This window comes from Poecilia mexicana, unplaced genomic scaffold (genome assembly GCF_051168715.1).
Source record: "Poecilia mexicana isolate PSO_F unplaced genomic scaffold, ASM5116871v1 scaffold_15, whole genome shotgun sequence".
In the NCBI taxonomy this organism is placed as follows: Eukaryota; Metazoa; Chordata; class Actinopteri; order Cyprinodontiformes; family Poeciliidae; genus Poecilia; species Poecilia mexicana.
In genome coordinates this window covers 24225503-24243995 of record NW_028263384.1, presented here as the reverse complement: position 1 = coordinate 24243995, position 18493 = coordinate 24225503, and the positions used below count along the sequence as shown (strand labels likewise).

The 18493-nt window shown below is 38.6% G+C and overlaps 1 protein-coding gene across 1 annotated transcript; it reads left to right on the top strand.

Moving 5' to 3' along the window:
* Positions 1-8265: 8265 nt before the first annotated feature.
* On the top strand, positions 8266-17450 carry btbd3b (BTB domain containing 3b). Its single transcript, XM_014982090.2, has 4 exons — positions 8266-9242; positions 10562-10652; positions 13906-14024; positions 15384-17450. The coding sequence occupies exons 1-4, from the start codon at positions 8902-8904 to the stop codon at positions 16414-16416; spliced, it is 1584 nt and encodes a 527-aa protein (XP_014837576.2). The 5' UTR covers positions 8266-8901; the 3' UTR covers positions 16417-17450.
* The last annotated feature ends 1043 nt before the right edge of the window (positions 17451-18493 follow it).

Below are 18493 nucleotides of genomic sequence, written 5' to 3'. Positions count from 1 at the left end.
GTTGAGTTAACTACTTATTGCTTTCCTGGTAAAACTGTACATACTCACACCAGATCTTCCCGAAGCTTTCTGCAAGTGGTAACTGGATCTCGGATTGATCTTCAGATAATGCTTTTTGACTCCACTATGAGAAATCTTACAGCCTTTATCTATATTGATGACTTGATTAAATACATGAGATGGAGATACATTAACAAAATAAGAAATCTGTTTAATACTCATTCATCCCATTGTGTTATTAGATTACTAAACATTGTTTTTCAGTGTTGCTGAGGTGTTTTTCAAGTGACTAGGACAAGAGTGAGTTTGTAAGACATGAGAATACTTGAAATCCTCAGCATGAGGGCCAGGACTCGCCTTGATATTCTTGTAGTTGTATTAAAATTATCCTGAAATGGACTCTTCTTCCAACCTTGGTAGGACCTTGATTTCAGCCTCCAAAATAAATTACTAGTCTGAATTTGAAACAACAGCCTGCAACTGGTTCTGTGGCAAGGTGGATATCTTAATAAAAGTCTTAACCTTGGGTTTACAGGGAGACTGTGCTCACTGTAGAGTTGCTTCCTCAGCATCCTCTCTCTCTCTCTCTTGTGTCAACAGAAGTGATGTATTGCCCCTACGCATTTTCAGAATAGCCTCGACACTGAATATGCAAGCTGTTTCCAGACTGGATTAGTGTGCAAGCCAATCGATATTGATTACAATGTTTCCCATAAGCAAAAAACCTAACTGTACTTATTGTTCATATATCGAAATATTTTGATCATTACTTGTGGAAGCCCAAGAAGAGTTTCCTCATGTAGCTGGATGACTGAAGCAGAATTTCTTCAAAGTGCAAATTCTTCTTTTAAAACTCGGAAAACTTTGAGGATTTATTAATTCCCACTGACTTAAATTCATCCATCAAAGATTCAGCAGAAGGTCACTAGGGTCCTGAAAACTAAACCTCGTTTTTAAACCATTTCACGGGAGCTGTCACTTCTGGGATATTAGTGTCAGGAGTTGTAAAAGGTGAGAATGCAAATGCAAAGAGCAGGTGGCAGACAGGGAGATGGATGACACAAATTAGTTTTTCAAAGGAGAACACAAGGGGTTGCAAAGCAAGGAACTAGATAGGAACAAAAAAACAAAAGCTGAAACAATGTGACAAGCTAGGAAAGTTAAAAGAGTGGTCTGATGAAGATCAGAAAAAAACAAGTCAACCCAGGAGTATAAGTGCTATAAGACATCATTAAATCCATGTGATGAGATACATTAACAAAATAAAGTAAATTAACTCTATGATCTTTAAAGGAAATTCAATATAATTTTTTTTACAAGTTCTCTTTGTGTTTAGGCTTGCAGGACACATAGGCATCAATGCATAACATGAGGGTCACCAAAAAACTCAGGAGAACTAAGCTCAGTCATTCGTCTGCTGTGATTCATTTTCAAATCTTGAATTTTCTGTTCATCATGATGAACCCCGTCCTGTCTAGCTACTTTTCATTATATTCAAGTTCTGTAACTGACAGGGTCATCTTGGCAGGTTTATTTTGTTTTTCTTAACCGGCAACATTTTCTTGACTGTAAATGTTTTGCTGAAAAACACACCCTTGTTTCATTTTTATATTCTGATTTAGAAAATCTTTAAACTTTATCTAACTATATGAAGTCTGAATTAAATATATGCATATGTATTGTTTGAAAAACAAAAGAAAAGTTGATTGAGAATGATCTATATTTCACACTTTTTGCTCTCTTGCTCTCAATATAATCATGTTCTAACAGAGATAGCCTCCCCCCTCCCCCCCGAAAAAAAGTACAAGACGACAAAGCGCAACCTAACTCAAAAGACGCAGTTGGTTTTGTGTTTTGAGTGTTATTTAATAATAATGTAGCTTTGGTAATGTATGCAAAGAAAGGAGTGAGAGGGGATCTGTTATACTGCATTCTGTTGTTACTTTAACCAAAGCATGTATATTTAATTAAAACCTAAGGGCATTGGCATGACTTGTAAAAAAGGCGCAATACTTCTCCTTTAATTACACACTGGGAACTCATTTTAGAGCAAAAATCACACTGCTTAACCCAGAAACAACTTTGCCACATTTTATTTACAAAGCTGTGGTTTAAAAAAAAAGCATAGGAAATTAGTTAATTATTACACAAGTAAAGAATTGAATTTGAAAGTATTAAACACTGACATTTGGACATATCATGCGTACACAATACAGCCATTTTTTTTTTTTTGGTTATTATTTTTATGTATGCAAACATACATGCAGGGTCTTGCAGGGTCAATCTGAAAAACCTTAAATGGATATGTGTGTAGAAAACATTCAATTAATGGGCAGACATGCAGAAAACTATGCCAAATCAGTTTTATACGACAGCACAGAGAAGATGAAGAGTGAGCAATGGAATAGGATGTGTGGGAGTCAGCATGTGAGCGTTTTGTGGGCCGGGGTTAAAGGGTCGTCTCTACACTGTCATTACTGTATCCACACATTTAGCTGCAACACACACACACACACACACACACACACACACGCACACACACACACACACACACACACACACACACACACACACACACACACATGCCGGGAAACACAAGCACAGCCACAGGATAGGTGCATATAAATTGACCTGCACAGGCCAAAACAACGTACCTATTTTATATGGTGGCTCTGCATGTGATTCAGAGGAGCTTCTGGCTCTTGCAAACCTCCTACAATCTTTGGTATTTCTTTGCGTTCCCAGCAAGTAAAATTACCCCCATAGATCTTCCGAGTGTGACATATTGATTGTTAGCCAAAGGGGAGGCTATCATCTCATCTGCTGTGTAGCTGCCTTTCTGGCCAGTTAAAGTGTGTTGGGATATTTGTTGGACATGACGTTGTTAAGGGTTCAAGTTGCTAATAGAGGATCACTGCATTTTTGTAATTAAATGTTTATCCTGCCATTTGCTATAACTGCCATTTGCAACTAACAATGCAGTTATGCAATACAGAGGCTAAATCTAGCATGAGTGCTGCGAAGGCCAGTGGGTCTGATTTGTCAAAAACCTACATAGATTTGGGGAAAAAAAAAAAAAAAAACATTAGTCCCCCATCTCATAAATCTGTTGGCTTAAAGCAATCGCTATTTTGACACTTCTATCTATTCATAGTTTTGCCCACCCCACTGTTAAAATTTCTATAATAAATGGAGAAACGGGCGACAGAAGAGAAAATGCAAGGCAGACAGAAAAGATGAATCATAGTCTCCAACACAAAGAAAGTGTCCAAATATTGTGTCACATCTTGTTATTTTCAAAGTAGATTTGCCTCAACAAGTGTTGAGCAGTCGCACATTAGAAGTGCTAGATAAGGTCCTGCCTCAGTCTGGCAGCAACCAAACCCAAATTAGTTCTTCACACACCACACTGTTCTGCAAAAATGCACATGCTAAAATGATGGCCTTCATAAACTTTCTCAGGCTTTTACAGCAGATTCTCCCCAGAGGCAAGCCCACACCCTCTGCAGTACCCCTAAAGAAACTGCCCACAGTAAAATTTGACTGAATGAAAGCGTTTTCAATCTCATTTTGAGAAGTTTCATCCAAAAGCCCCCAGCATAGACTGCATTAGCTTAGGAGTGTTAGGTATCCCTCTTTTAAATCCAATTATGGGTTTGGGAATAACTTCATAATGACATGCGTGGGAAGAATTAATAAACTTAATACTCACTGGCAGTGTTGTACATGAACGCATTCAAGAGCAGTTAAATTTCTGAAGTACTTGCAACTTAAAGCTGTTTTTCACATGACAAAGCTGAAATGTGCACAGCTGTCACTGGTGACTTTGAATGCTAATTGGCAACGAACAAAAGACAAAAACTGAAAACTTTAAAGGCCTTCTAAACATGACATAGCATGATAGTTTTCTGATGGTGCTTTGCAGGAGCTTGGATTGTTGACTCAACTGAGATTGTTTTGGTAGTGAACAATAAATAAACATGAAGTGATATATGCTCACATATGAATTGACACATCCTGAAATTAGATAAAAATTGGTCCTCCTCCCAGCCCCCCAACATATTATGTTGATAACTGAACCCCAATGACAGCAAATGGTAACAAAAAAATCAAGGAAAGTGATGGATGAACTACAAATTTTAGCCTCACAAACACACTTTAGCTGGGGCAGTGCACGTGCACACAAACCCTCACACTGTTCTTGCACCCGACTGCCAGCTCTCTCCAAGACCCCACTGAAACCCCCCCCCAGCTCTTTCAGGACTTCTAAGCCCCATATCTGGGTGGACGCCATCACTTCCGCCCCTTCCACCTGTCAGGTGCCCTTGCCTGCTTTAATGGTGGCAGCAGAGTGAGGGGTGGAGGCAGAAAGGAGGGGTACGGAGAGCCAACAGTGGACGGCGAGCTGCTGGATCCCATCCCTGCCTTCGTGTGCCAACCCTACATCACAGTTCATTTCGCAGCCTCCCCTCTCCTCCGCTGCGCTCAGCCAAGCCTCTCAGCAGGTTTCCCTCTGCAGAAGAGTTCTGTCGCCACACAGGGTGGCATCTCTGTGCTCAAACCCAAAGTGGCAAGCAGCCACCTCCACAACATAACTAATGACTTAGCATTCAGAGTTTTGCAGAAATTCTATTCAAATTCCACTGAACCCAAAATAATTCACACCAATACAGATTTTTTTTTTTTTTTTACACTGAGCATATTTCAGCAGTCTGCTTTTCTGGTTTGTTTGTACAGCACACCATCTGTAGTTAGTTCTTATAGGACGGAGGTGTCCTGGTAAAACAACTTTGAAGATAAAGGTGTTTCATTGAGCGCTATCCTCAAGAAGCAATCAACAAAGGCACAGCTGGACTTCTGCTGCTTTTTAACTTCGTCTTTTGATGTTTCTACCCCACAGCAGGAAGAAAACTGTACAGAGGAAAGGAATTTAAGAGACCTGTAGTTCCATCAATATATAAAATCATTTAATATTTTCTAGCTTTAATTCTGAGATGACTAAACCTTGAACCAGCAGTGTTCATGGTATATTTACATATGCACACACATGCATGTGTGTGCATGTGCAAAATTGTGTTAAATGTGATGATTATAGCAGCTGTTGGTCTTTGTTAAACTCGGTGTTAATTGCAGTGTTACTACAGTTATGCTAATTTTTCACTTCTCTGTGAAAATGTGCGCCGAGGCGATGACAACATGCGAGATCAAATCATTGTTGACGTTGTAACAACACCATCATTACTTCCTCCCTTCACTCCCGAGTCTGGATGTGTGAACAACAGGATTTCATTTTCTGCTGATGAATGGAGGGAAAATGCAATTAAACCATTTAAAACTGATTTTTGGTGGCATTAATCAAATACTGTAGGCAGCTCCTGGGCTGTACGGTTAGATAAATTGTAAAACTGTCAGATTTATTACGCATATTAGCAGTTTCAGATAAGGAACCATCATTTTAACTTCTGCAGATAATAGACATTTATGACAATGGATCCATCTGGAATAATAAAAACACAGCACAAGAAAACCTTTTCCCATCATCATTGTTTTTGTCTGCATAATATGTTTTTTTTTTGTTTTTTTTTTCTTTCTGGTGTTACTTGTGGATTTGGTTACCAGGGTAACATCTCTAGTGGCCTGCAATTTCAGAGTATGGTGCCCCGTAATGTTGGTTCCATGTTGCCATAGCAAATTTCTCTGTTCGACAGTGTACACTGTATCAGGGGGCTTAGCGGGCTAATGCTCCTCGGTGCAGCAAAACACTAAGACAGTTAATTAGGTTTTATGGAAAAATCAATATTGAGACTGGTTCAAGGAAGAGTCTCACCGGTAAATTCATTTAACTTATCCCACTCTGTTTGTGAGTTTTATTTTCACTGTTATGAATGTGCAATGCAATATGAACACACATTTTAATAGAAATAACACTAACACAACACTATGAAAATAAAATAGCAAACTAACCAAATACTTTTTTTTTTCTTCATGCCGGTTATCTAAAATGATACTTGGGAGACGTGGATTTAAGCATTTTATAAAATATCAAGTCCTCTTTTGAAAAGGTTTGTGCTGTTATACAATGTGAAGAGTGTTTAACAATGTGTGTTACGTTTTTGCCATCACAACACAGTCTTGAATCTTTGTTTTCCATTTTGTATCGACAACCTGGTCATCTGACTGTTTAGTGAACTTCATTAAGTCTCTGGCCACCTAGTGGAGGTCAATTTATTATTTAGTGATTTTATGAAACAATAGGATCAGAAAGAGTTGAAGCAACAGCTAAGTTAAACCTTAAGAACAAATGTTTCTTCTAAATTACCCTAAGGATGACAGTAGATCAGCTGCAAAGTACTTTAAAGGTCTTTTCCCAGCTATGCTTTCACCACCAAACAAATATAGACGGTTAAATAATGAACTCTCTAAACAAAATGACACCCCAGAAAGTGAATTATTCTGCAAAGCATCTACAAAATTATTATCCCAACTTAAATAATAGCCAAATACAGCAGAAATGTCTGTCAAAATCAAATTCTTTGGTCAAAATTGTATACACACAACCCATAGAAAATGGGTTGAAGACCCATCGTGATAATATACAATTAAAAATACCGATCTTAAAATGGACTATGTATGTTAAAAAATATCAAGTGGGAAGTCATTCAAAAGAAGCTTCATCCACCTATGAAACAGAGTAATTTAAGCTTAAAATTATTTTAAAGAATGTTTTTATTATTCTGGCACTTAAAGAAAAGACTATATATGTAATGCTAACTGACTCCACATTCAAAGAGTAGGCTGATTTAATGGCAGACAAAATAGTTCTGTTTTTATACGTTGTATGCAAATATCTGGTAACAACTCTGATGCTGATGGCACAAAATGTTTTGATAGAAAAATCACAGCTTGACTTAGATGAAGACAAACTGCATATGTGACAGTATCAAATCAAATGTGAAGAAAAGTGAGCCTGCACACTTACACAATGTTTTGGTAAGAAGACTAAGAAAAAACATCATTGCTGAACATAAAGCTGAAAATAATTAAGAATTTGACCAAGCAGGCTAACACGCCTGAGTTTCAACATCCTAGATTAGACTTAATCTGGGCAGCAAGATTCAAAACATGCTGCAGCAGCACAGGCGCGCCTAATGTCTCAGTCCACTTTCCACATTTCTGAAGAAGTAATTTATATAAGTTAAATGAATGATCAGTTGTGACTGAAAAACTGGAGAGTTGAATGGGTATAATAGCCTTTGTACCAATCTGAAGGTTGAATAACCAAAACAACAGATTAAAAACAATAAAAATCTTTGTGGGCTCACATGTCCATTTATTCAACAATTTAGTTTTTGAATTGAAAATGTTGCTTATTTTGTTTTCAATTAAAATGCGATTAATTGCAAATAATTACTTACAGATCATAATTAACTCAATCGAAACTTTGAATAAATTGATTATTAAATATGTCCCCACATATTTAGTAAGAAAGGAAACAATTACAGGCCAAATTGGAATTGATACATTAGAAAAAAAGCTGCCTCTAGTGTTCAGTGAAGGAGTGTTATTTACGTAAAAGTATTGTATCTTTGTGCAGCTGAAATGCAGGACAGATACTCAATAGCGTGGCAAGGGTGTAAATAAACAATTAAAGCCTCAAAGGAAAAAAGTAAAGCTACTGTGTAAGTTAAACAAGAAGGACAAATAATCCATATGCATTTAGAGAACATTGTGCTGAGAGTACATTGTATTCTTAGCTCCATGTACTCTCCGGATGGGATGATAAAAAATTTACAAAGACATCTTTGAAGGCATTTCTTGTTCTTTCAAAGAAAAGTTGTTTGAAACATCTCGGAGGTAGAAATCTATGGTGAAGCAGTGTAATCCCACTATAGGTGGGGATTTGATACTTTCAACTGCATTCAATACAAATGTCATATGATGACTAATCAAATTCTACCTAAACAATTATTAAGTTTATTTATTGGAGTTAAAATCGAACCCTTTGGCTTCAAGTAAATGAAACACATGGAGGAAAAGCTGTGGATTAATCTGTCTTTCTTATGAGACATGACTGCCACTTTAATTGAGACGTACCCAATTACATATTCAAGCATGTGCAGCCCTATAGGCTGAATTAGCCAATCATAAATGCTGTCTGCTGCCATTGGCTGAGCTCCTGAGAGAGCTCTAAACTGTGTTGAGAGGGGGGCGGGCATGCGGGGGCTCTCGATCTCTTCTGCGCTTTCCCATTCAACCCCTGTAGTCAGCAGAACGAGAGGCTGAGCGGAGCAGCGCAGCATTCACAGCTCTTGCATCCTGCAGATGAGTCTGCTCCGAGCAAGAGAGGGGGGAAAAAACGATCCTGCCACACAGAGAAAAAGAGTCACAGATGAAGAGAGGCAGAGAGGGGATGAAAAGCACAGAGGGAGAAAGAGGGCAAAATGACAGGACCTGAGTAAAAGGTGCTGCCTGAGGACAACTGCAGCGATACTAAATCTGGAGCTGTCAGGACAACCCTCAGTGAGCCAGCGAGTGAGAACGGCAAGGAGAGGAGGAGAGAAGAAGTGGATTTGAAGAGCTGATCTTATCACTCTGGACAAGCAAAGATGGGAACCCTGAAAGGCTCTCCATCACCAGATCAAACTTCACATCAGAGAAAAGCCTTCAGATTGCCGGTTTGAAGCTTCTTCTTCAGGGAAGTGACAAAACAGAGAAGAGACATATCCTAGTAGTTCCAAAAGCTGGTGGAGCAGACCTCACGCAGGACTCTTGCTGCCGAACTGCTCAGAGCGGCTCAAATCTCTCCTGTCCTCATCCCCCTCAGCCCTCCATCACACCTGGCTACTCCTGCCGGATGTCTTCTCTGCATGCTCTCCCACTGCTCAGCAGTTGAACACACTCATGGTCGATGCCAAGGGAAGGAACATGAAATGTCTGACTTTCTTCTTAATGCTTCCTGACTCGGTGAAAAGCAAGTCAAGCAAAAGCTCCAAAAAAGGGAATGCCAGTGGCAGCTCCAAGCTGCCCCCAGTCTGTTATGAGATAATCACCCTGAGGAGCAAGAAGAAGAAGAAGATGTCTGCGGAAATTTTTCCCACCAAGAAGCCGGCATCCACCACCACCACCACCACCACCACCAGCAGCAGCACCACGGTGCAGGAGTACCAGCAGCAGAACCTCAACAACAACAACACGATACAGAACTGCAACTGGCAGGGACTCTACTCAACTATAAGAGAAAGGTACAGTACGCCAAACAGGGAAGCTGCACACTGCAACACAAACGATTCTCATGACTGCAACTATTTGGAGACTTACATGCGTACTGATGAATGAGAAACTTGTAGAAAGATTCTCATTTATCAGTATCTCAGACAGAACTAATGCAAGCTAGTGAGCTTCATATTTGTGGTTAGCTATAGGGAATGTGAGAGTGTCATGGTATGATTGTCTTAAGTAAAAAAGAAAAAAAAACAGTATAAGGATCATTGAATGAAAATTAAAACAAAAAATATAACAATTTTGTTGTTTTTATTAAAGTAGACCATAAATAATTTGTTATGGTGTTAAAATTCTTGCTTTTTGCAGTTGGGAAATTGAACTTCAAATATTCATAATCTTCATAGTAGTGTAACAATCTGGTATTAACAGGTTAGGTGGTCTGGCTATCTGCTTAGGTAGCTATCTGACATTCTGCAGCTTATCAAATTTAAAACAATATCACCTTAATAAGAGCAATGGGTTGCAGTCTTTTAGATTACATATTGTTCATGTGTTTCACAAATCAAAATGTTTCCAAAAGGCAAAATGTATCATTTTTGTGAGCAAGAGAAAAGTGTAGGAAGGAGCCTTTTTCTCAGCCATCTGGACAAGCAGTGCTCAGCAATCATTCCAGCCAATCCACTGGAATCTTATTGAAACATCTTTAAACTGCACACGTTAACCGTATGCGTTTAAAACCTTGGTGTACCTCGACAGCTGCAACCGGCCCCTGCCGTTGTGCCGGTGTTCTGTCAGCACTGTCCTCATTCTGTTGGGGAGACCTCTGTTTACAGCCTCTCCCACTCCTCCAGCCTTCACTGCTCTGATGCAGTGGAGAACAGACAGGCAGCAAGTGTGTTTGATATGCACAACATGCAGAGGCTGATCTGTGCTAAAAGCTAAATATTTACTTTGGCCTATCTGTAAAAGGCCCCAGCTGTTCGGAGCAAAACGTGGGCTTTTCTTTTTTTTCTGACCTGGCTTTTGTTGTCTCTCCAGAACGTCGCGGGGCTGTTTACCCACCCCAGTGACATGTACTCAATAATATATGAGCACAGCTTTATTGTTGGTCCCGTTCTTTCACAGCGGGGACTTTCCATTAAGTTTGCAGTCTTGTTCGTCTGTCTTTGTGAAGAGAGAAGACATAAAACGAAATGGTATGAGGAGAACTCATACGGATGAGACTGCTTTAGTTTAAATAAAGCAGGATGAAGGATGCTACCGAGCAGTAATGTTACCAAACAGCTGAAATACTATACAGACGTACTGATTTTGTTCTTCTGCTTTTCTTTCCCTTCAGAAATTCAGTGATGTTCAACAATGAGCTGATGGCAGATGTTCATTTCGTCGTGGGTCAGCCTGGAAGGACCCAGCGGCTGCCGGGCCACAGAGTAAGAATCTATATCAGTAAAAATAACAGCAACAAGAAAGGGAAATCAACAAACAAGGGATCAGGCAGGCTGAGTTTCATAGAAGGTCATTTCATAGAAGCATGAAAATAATAATCTTCCATCCTGTGCTTTTGTGGAAGTGAAATCTTTTGTGCTCTGTTCTCACTTCCGCACCATGTGTCTTTTCCAAGACAGTCTTCAATTATTTATATAAATGAGGCTGAAAGAGAGCGAGCAAGAGGAAGGGGTCGTCTCCTCCTCAGCAGTCATCTCACACAAAACAGATTCGCCCTTGTCTCAGCCCAAACTATGCTTTTCAGAACTGCTTTGGGGGTAACTGACTTTAAATCCAACAAAGGAAGATGAGAAAAGAATGGGAATTTACAAATATTGGGGTCCATTTAAAGTGATCCCTGGTTTGGTTGTTCCATTAGTGCGATTTATTTAGGCAGATGAAAACCCAAGGACTCGCATTAGTGTGCAGACTAAACCGCACACCAGGTACGAAGACCACCTCAGTTTCAAACAAACTCTAGAGTGATGTGTTTATGGTCTGAATGTGATCCCACCTCAATCCTACACCTCAACCAGTCGGTGGCTGCAAACTTCAGCCAAATGACTTCCCATATTCAGATATGTGTTGCATTGTGGGATGCTGTAGAATAAATGACAATGCATTTCTTTTTTTGCTAAGCATAAACTGACATGTAAGCTTCAAGCCAGGCTCTCAAAATCATTACACTTATTCAATTGTTTTGTCTGAAATAGTAACCAGAAAAACTAACAATTTGATTAAATTCTTTTCACATGCTTTCAGACACCAAACCACCAGGAAAAGTTAGAAATTAAACTCAAAAACTGATTTGGATAAAAGTAAACGAACTATAGGTGTGAAAATGCTCTTAGGAAAGATTTTAGAAAAGATTTCGTATACTGTAATGTTATAATTCACAACTAACTCGTTTAAGCATTCCTTAAACTACTTCAGTCACTGAACCTTTATAGATTACTCTGCAGATATCTGCTATGACTTCATACATTTAAACATGTTTGACTTTTTTGTTTTTTTTAAAAATCAGAATTTTTCTCACAAATAAGTAAAGGGAGCAAGCTTTCGAATCGATGCGTAACTACGCTAACTACTGTCCCTGACTTTCAGTTAGAGAAAAATAACTGAAGTTTAACCAGGTCACAAGGCATTTTTAAATGTCTTCTGCAAACATGATACCAAACTTTTACTAATAAGCAATTTACTGATGAAAAACTAGGAAAAAATATGCTATCGCTTATTAATTCGTAAATAAGAGCGGAATTTCAAGCAGGAAAATCCCACTCAGCTCTCAATAGACCATAAATGCAAAGATCAGAACTACTTCAGTCGGTTTCAATTAAATTTCAGCTGTTTAGGTGCCAATTTCAACAATTTAAAACCTGTAAATAAGTCTGCTTTATTTAAGAAAATTATTTTTTTCTAGATTAGTTATCATTAGATGCTCAGATAGTTAGTATTATATCTAACTTGTACCATAATGTTACTTAGCCCAACGTCTTTGTTTCCTCTGCCCACTGAAGTGTCTGCTCTTTCAAGATGTTCAGATAAATAATTAAGATCAACTTTTTCTTAGACCGTATGCCCTCTATGAATGCACTCTCACATTTACTTACTTTAAACACAATTACACAAGATTAATACGGTAAGTCCCTTTAATATCTTAAATTCACCCGTCCAACCACATTAGCTTTCAATAGCTCTATTTTCTCTCTTTTGGTCCATTATATGGGACCAAATGAATTATATATGATTTGGAGCTGCAGTGCTCTTGGTGCATTTAGAGAGAACAGTTATGGAAGAATGATTTGATGGCCCTTTATGCTGAGGCATTATACCAATAGGATTTAAAGATATTCAGCTCAGCAATCTTTATTGTGTCCAGTTGGCAGGAAATTACACAACCATTAGCTTTGCAGTTAGTTCCTTAGCAAGCCAAGAAAATAGCTAAAAGCATTAAATTTGTTTATATCTATGAAGTACATTAGAGCATGACCTGAGGCTAATTTAATTCATTTCTACTATATTGTTCCTTAATCCACATACAAGAGCATGTGTGTCTCCCATAATGAAGGAAACAATATATGTTTTAGAAAATTGTATTACAGCATGTACCAGCATCTACAACAATAGTGACATCTTTTCGAGCATTTCCCCCTGACTGGCTGCAATTTAGAGAAATTTATTTCAGGAAATTTATGCCACCCACATCTTCACCTACACATGCTCGCACAAACACTTCCACACAAAGATCTGAAACCTGAGTTTATAAACAGAACTTGAGGCCCTGCAGTGTCTAATCGAAGCGTGCCTATTAATGAAAACGGTGATTGTGTTGCATCTAATTTCATCATGATTCAGATAATTCATTAATTCCAGCAAACTGAACCTTTAGTGCACTCTGTTAAGTATCTAGAAATCTACCCTTCCTGTCCGCAGGGAAAAGGAAAGCTGGCTAAGAACTGCAGAGAAAAATCAAAGGATTGAATATTTTCATGACTTAAGCTTTTCTCAGATACTTGCATTTTTATCCAAACAAAAAAAAGGATATATTGGACCTCGTCTTTCGTATATCCATCTGACTATGCCAAACTTTGCATAGTCGGATAACAAATGTGTTTACTTTAAACAAAAGGCTAGGTTTTCCAGGCATAATCTATTGTCAAGTCATTGTTGGTCAGAGTTCTCACAGAAATGAAACATTTGCTTTTTTTTAGTGGTTTTACAAAATGACCTGAGCAAAATAATTACAACCCGACCTCAGTAATTACTGCGGAAGCTTTTATCTGCCATCACAGGCATCAGGCGGTTCTAATTGCAAACAAGCTCTAAGCGCCTGATTTTAGGCAATTCCTCTGATTAAATATATCTATCTATCTATCTATCTATCTATCTATCTATCTATCTATCTATCTATCTATCTATCTATCTATCTATCTATCTATCTATCTATCATCCTGATGGTATGCAGACTTTGACCCTATATTATTAAGATTTCACTTAATGTTTTTCTTTTTTTTTTGATATTGTGGTCAGATACTAACTAGATGACTAACAAGAAGTAGTGCCATGGGCAAAAAGTCTGGGGCATGAATCATTTTCGAAATCTCAAACCTCCATAACTGTACATACAAAGATACAGAGATGTGCTAGTAAGATGTATATCCTCCATTGTCACAGTGTTTTCTCTTCTTCTTTCCACAGTACGTACTGGCTGTGGGCAGTTCAGTGTTTCACGCCATGTTTTATGGTGAACTTGCAGAGAACAAAGATGAAATTCACATACCGGATGTGGAACCAGCAGCATTTCTGGCCATGCTAAAGTAAGGAGGTTCAGACTGTTTGTCTATTTTTCCCTCACATCACTGATATTTTATTGATGCTCTTTGTCTAGATCAACGCTTTTCTGTTATGTTTTGGATGAAACCGCTCAAAACTCATATGACTTATTACACCCGTCCATGCAATAGTCAAGTGTATTATCTGTAGTGAGAGTACATAAGTACAATCTTTGACTCATTTATGCCAAAAAGAGGAAAGAACGCTGATTTAATTACAGTTAAACACCCAAAATTACATTTTTTGCTCATTAAGTGATAAATAAATAAATAAATAAAGTACACTCTGATGCACGGTAGAACTAATAGTGGATTCTGTGATGAGCTGTTCAGGTCCTGCTGCAGCACAAGCTTCCCCAAACCATGACACATCCACCTATATGCTTTATAGTTGGTATCAGGATTTTTTTCCCCTAAAAATACCAAACATGTCCTCTGTTCTGGTGTCTCAATTATCTAGTTTTAAACTCATCTCCCAAAGAAACGCTATTCCATAAGTCTTGGTCTATGTCTATGTTTTTGCTCAGTATGACTTTCATGTTAGTCTTGGAGAGAAATGGTTCCCTCATCACATCTCTCATGAAAGTTAAACTTGTGCAGTTTATTTCTGGCTATGCAGGGATGCACTTTCACATCAACAGCACAAAAAAGATTTTTGGAAAATATTTTTAACATTTTGCAGTCTGCTCTCAGGTTGACCTTGCCTGGATGGACAGGCTTGGCTTGTAGTTTGTTAGTGTTCTCCATTAGGAGACTATGTTCTGTACAGTGTATTGGCTGATTTCAGATTATTTAGAGACCTTTTTAAACTCCTTACTAGAGCAAAAAGCTGCTGCAATCTTCTTTCTGAAAGTCTCATTCAGCTCCATTATCACCAATGGGTTCACTCTCACTTTACTCGACAGGAACATAAAAAGCTAAATGTCTGAGGTGTCAACAAGATAAACCTGAGTCAAAATGCTGAGTCATGATGTTGTCATGTTGGGCACTTGATGTGCAGTTTTAGCCCATTTAAATGGGACTCAATCTGCCCAAAAGATTCAGAAAATCTGAGGATTTTCTGGTTTATTCCTCAACAGAAACTGCATTTTGATCAAATTTTAAATAAAATTTCCACAAAAGCCTATTCTTCAACATTTATCATTTTTTATTATTCTTTAGTATTGATCCAATTTGAACTAGATATTGACTAAATAAATGACTTTACAACGAGGTAAACTCTCAATTTCCTTTCACTAAATTTCCTAATTTCAATAATGTTTCTATTCTACCTCGCCTGATTTTACAACATGCTAAACATCATAGTTTGTTGATGTGTCTAACGTCCAATTTCTACTCCAACAGGTATATATACTGTGATGAAATTGACTTGACTGCCGACACCGTGCTGGCCACTCTCTATGCTGCCAAAAAGTACATTGTCCCTCACCTGGCACGCGCCTGCGTCAACTTCCTAGAGACGAGTCTGAGCGCCAAGAACGCCTGCGTGCTGCTCTCCCAGAGCTGCCTGTTCGAGGAGCCGGAGTTGACACAGCGCTGCTGGGAGGTGATTGATGCCCAGGCTGAGCTGGCTTTACGTTCAGAGGGTTTCTGTGACATTGACTCCCAGACCCTGGAGAGCATCCTACAGCGAGAGACGCTCAATGCTAAAGAGATAGTGGTCTTCGAGGCTGCACTTAGCTGGGCTGAGGCCGAGTGTCAGAGACAGGAGCTCACATCTTCTACTGACAACAAGCGTAAGGTCCTGGGAAAGGCCATGTACCTCATACGTATCCCTACAATGGCTCTGGATGACTTTGCCAATGGAGCGGCCCAGTCTGGTGTGTTGACGCTTAATGAGACCAACGACATCTTCTTGTGGTACACGGCAGCCAAGAAGCCCGAGCTTAAGTTTGCAAGTCAACAGAGGAAGGGCCTGACACCGCAGCGCTGCCACAGATTTCAGTCCTGTGCCTATCGAAGCAATCAGTGGCGCTACCGCGGCCGCTGTGACAGCATACAGTTCGCTGTGGATAAAAGAGTTTTTATCGCCGGGTTTGGCTTGTACGGATCTAGCTGTGGCTCAGCAGAGTACAGCGCCAAGATAGAGCTGAAGCGTCAAGGTGTGCTGCTGGGGCAAAACCTCAATAAATACTTCTCTGACGGGTCCAGCAACACCTTTCCAGTATGGTTCGAGTATCCGGTCCAAATTGAGCCAGATACTTTCTACACTGCCAGTGTTGTTCTGGACGGAAATGAGTTGAGCTACTTCGGACAGGAAGGGATGACAGAGGTACAGTGTGGTAAAGTGACATTCCAGTTCCAGTGCTCCTCAGACAGCACCAACGGCACCGGGGTGCAGGGAGGGCAGATTCCTGAACTTATCTTCTATGCTTGACAACACGTCTAACTATTTCTCTCATTTTTAGTGCACTTACTGAAGCAGAAATGTATCACTTTGTGCATAACGGAAGGTGTTATTTTGTTGCAGCTTGATGTTAGACCCTTGATATGTTTTCTTTACTTATTTTGACATGAGCAAATGGTCCAGCTCCTGGTCAATTTGCCCCGTCACCATTTCTTAACCGGTGTAATTTCCTACCTAACTATACTTGCATTTTATTGGCTGAATTACATCAGTGAGGTTTTTTCTTTAATTACTATTTTTGCAGTACTTTCATAAATTCCAAAGATAAATTTATAACATTTTGAAAAATATTTTCTGAAATATTGGGAGAGTATATTTTGCTCCTTGACAACCAATTTTTAAAGTATTTATTTTATATTCTACAGATAAAAAAGCTATTTAAATACACTAAGTATTTTTTTTTACTTACCAACACTGAATTACACTGAACCTCTTTTTTAAGTCAGTCAAGTGGAACAAAGTTATTTTTAGTTAAGTCACAAAGAAACTTTAAGCAATTTGTGAAAACCCAAATGATGAGGTCATTGCTTTGTACACTTCTGATACAATTCACAAGATTTGACTTAATTGGAGGTGAAAGTTGATGTGTTTTCAGGGAACATCCCAAACACACAGCTTCCTTTTGTGACATCGTGGTAAGATCCAGAAAGGAAGGAGACATGGGTCTGTGTACCAGAGATGAATGTGCTTTGGTGCAAAATAATTGACCTCAGATTTAAAGCAAAAGACATTGTGAAGATGTTGGCTGTTATTAGCCACAGTAAAACCAGAAACAAAAACAGTTGTGTTGTTTATGTAGTGTAAATTTTTGCTTTAAAGAATTACTTTAAATCCTTGGTTGCCAAAGCTGGTTTAAAATATTCCCTTGGTGGGTAGAAATTGATGCACAGGTAGTATGAATGAAGCCTGCAGTGGATGTTTCTATTTCATACGAGAAAAAAGTTACGTACGAAAAGGTGAAGGAGCAAAATAACCTAAACTGGACCATTTAAAATAAGTTGCTGAGTTGTCCAAATAAATAAACTGCCCTTATCTCGCTCTAGAATAAACAAAAAAATTCCTTGCACTACAGGTGCATGTACAGATGAACATATGTAAATTTTGAAAAATGTATACGATGCCACAGTTGTGGCCTTTGTTGGCTGTATAGATATCTTATATAATAAAAAAAAATGTTACAGTACGTTTATTATTTCTATATTTGCACAGAGTGCACATATATATGAGCAATACTTGATTCCATGGTGATCATTTTATTCCAGGAGTCTCTGGACCATTATCATGGAGATGAAAAATACTGTACAGCTTTCAAAACCAACCCATGTTTAAGATCAAAAACATGGTTTGTCTAATGAATATGAGTAATGAGTATTAGTTATTTGCTTTTAGGTTGTTTAAAATGGACCGCTGCCTTTTCAATATTGTTCCGGAAGCATTAAATAACACCTTTGAATAACATTTATCTGCATTCACACCCTCCGCAAACCATCTTAGAAGGGCCTCTTGCAAAACTAGGGCTGCACAATATTAGAAAAAAACAAAAGAAAAAACATACGATAATGCTGGCGAATGTTGATATTCAGCTCAAATGTAGTTTCTTTTACCTTGGAACTGAAACAGCTAAGTTATAATTGCTTAATGATTTGACCATAATGCCATCATCTTAATTTTTGTGCTGCATTAAACAAGAGTATCTAAGTATTACAAGCATAAAGAGCTTGAGTGCATGCTACTTGAAAAAGTAGCCAACACTTATTGCAGTTCTGGCGGTTCTTTGCGATATTGCGTAGAGTGGTGTTGCGATAAATTTGCAATATATTGTGCAGCCCTATCCAAAACAATACCCTCATTTCCAATGCTGCTTTGCCTCACGTTTACAGAATATGAACAGGAAAGGGGAATGAAAATGATAAAATCCCAACTAACCTCCTATTAATGCATGAGCAAGGTTACAGACCTCATTCAAGTGATTTTCATCAAGATTTGCTATAAGAGGCGATGCAACAACATGCCTGGTTAAAAACATCTTTTTAAAGTTTATTTTTCT

Bases quoted from the DNA above. Each gene is read 5' to 3' on its own strand.
- btbd3b (XM_014982090.2), top strand. From the start codon at position 8,902: ATGGTCGATGCCAAGGGAAGGAACATGAAATGTCTGACTTTCTTCTTA. The intron at 9,243-10,561 runs GTACAGTACGCC...CTTTCCCTTCAG, and splicing joins TACTCAACTATAAGAGAAAG to AAATTCAGTGATGTTCAACA. The intron at 14,025-15,383 runs GTAAGGAGGTTC...CTACTCCAACAG, and splicing joins GCATTTCTGGCCATGCTAAA to GTATATATACTGTGATGAAA.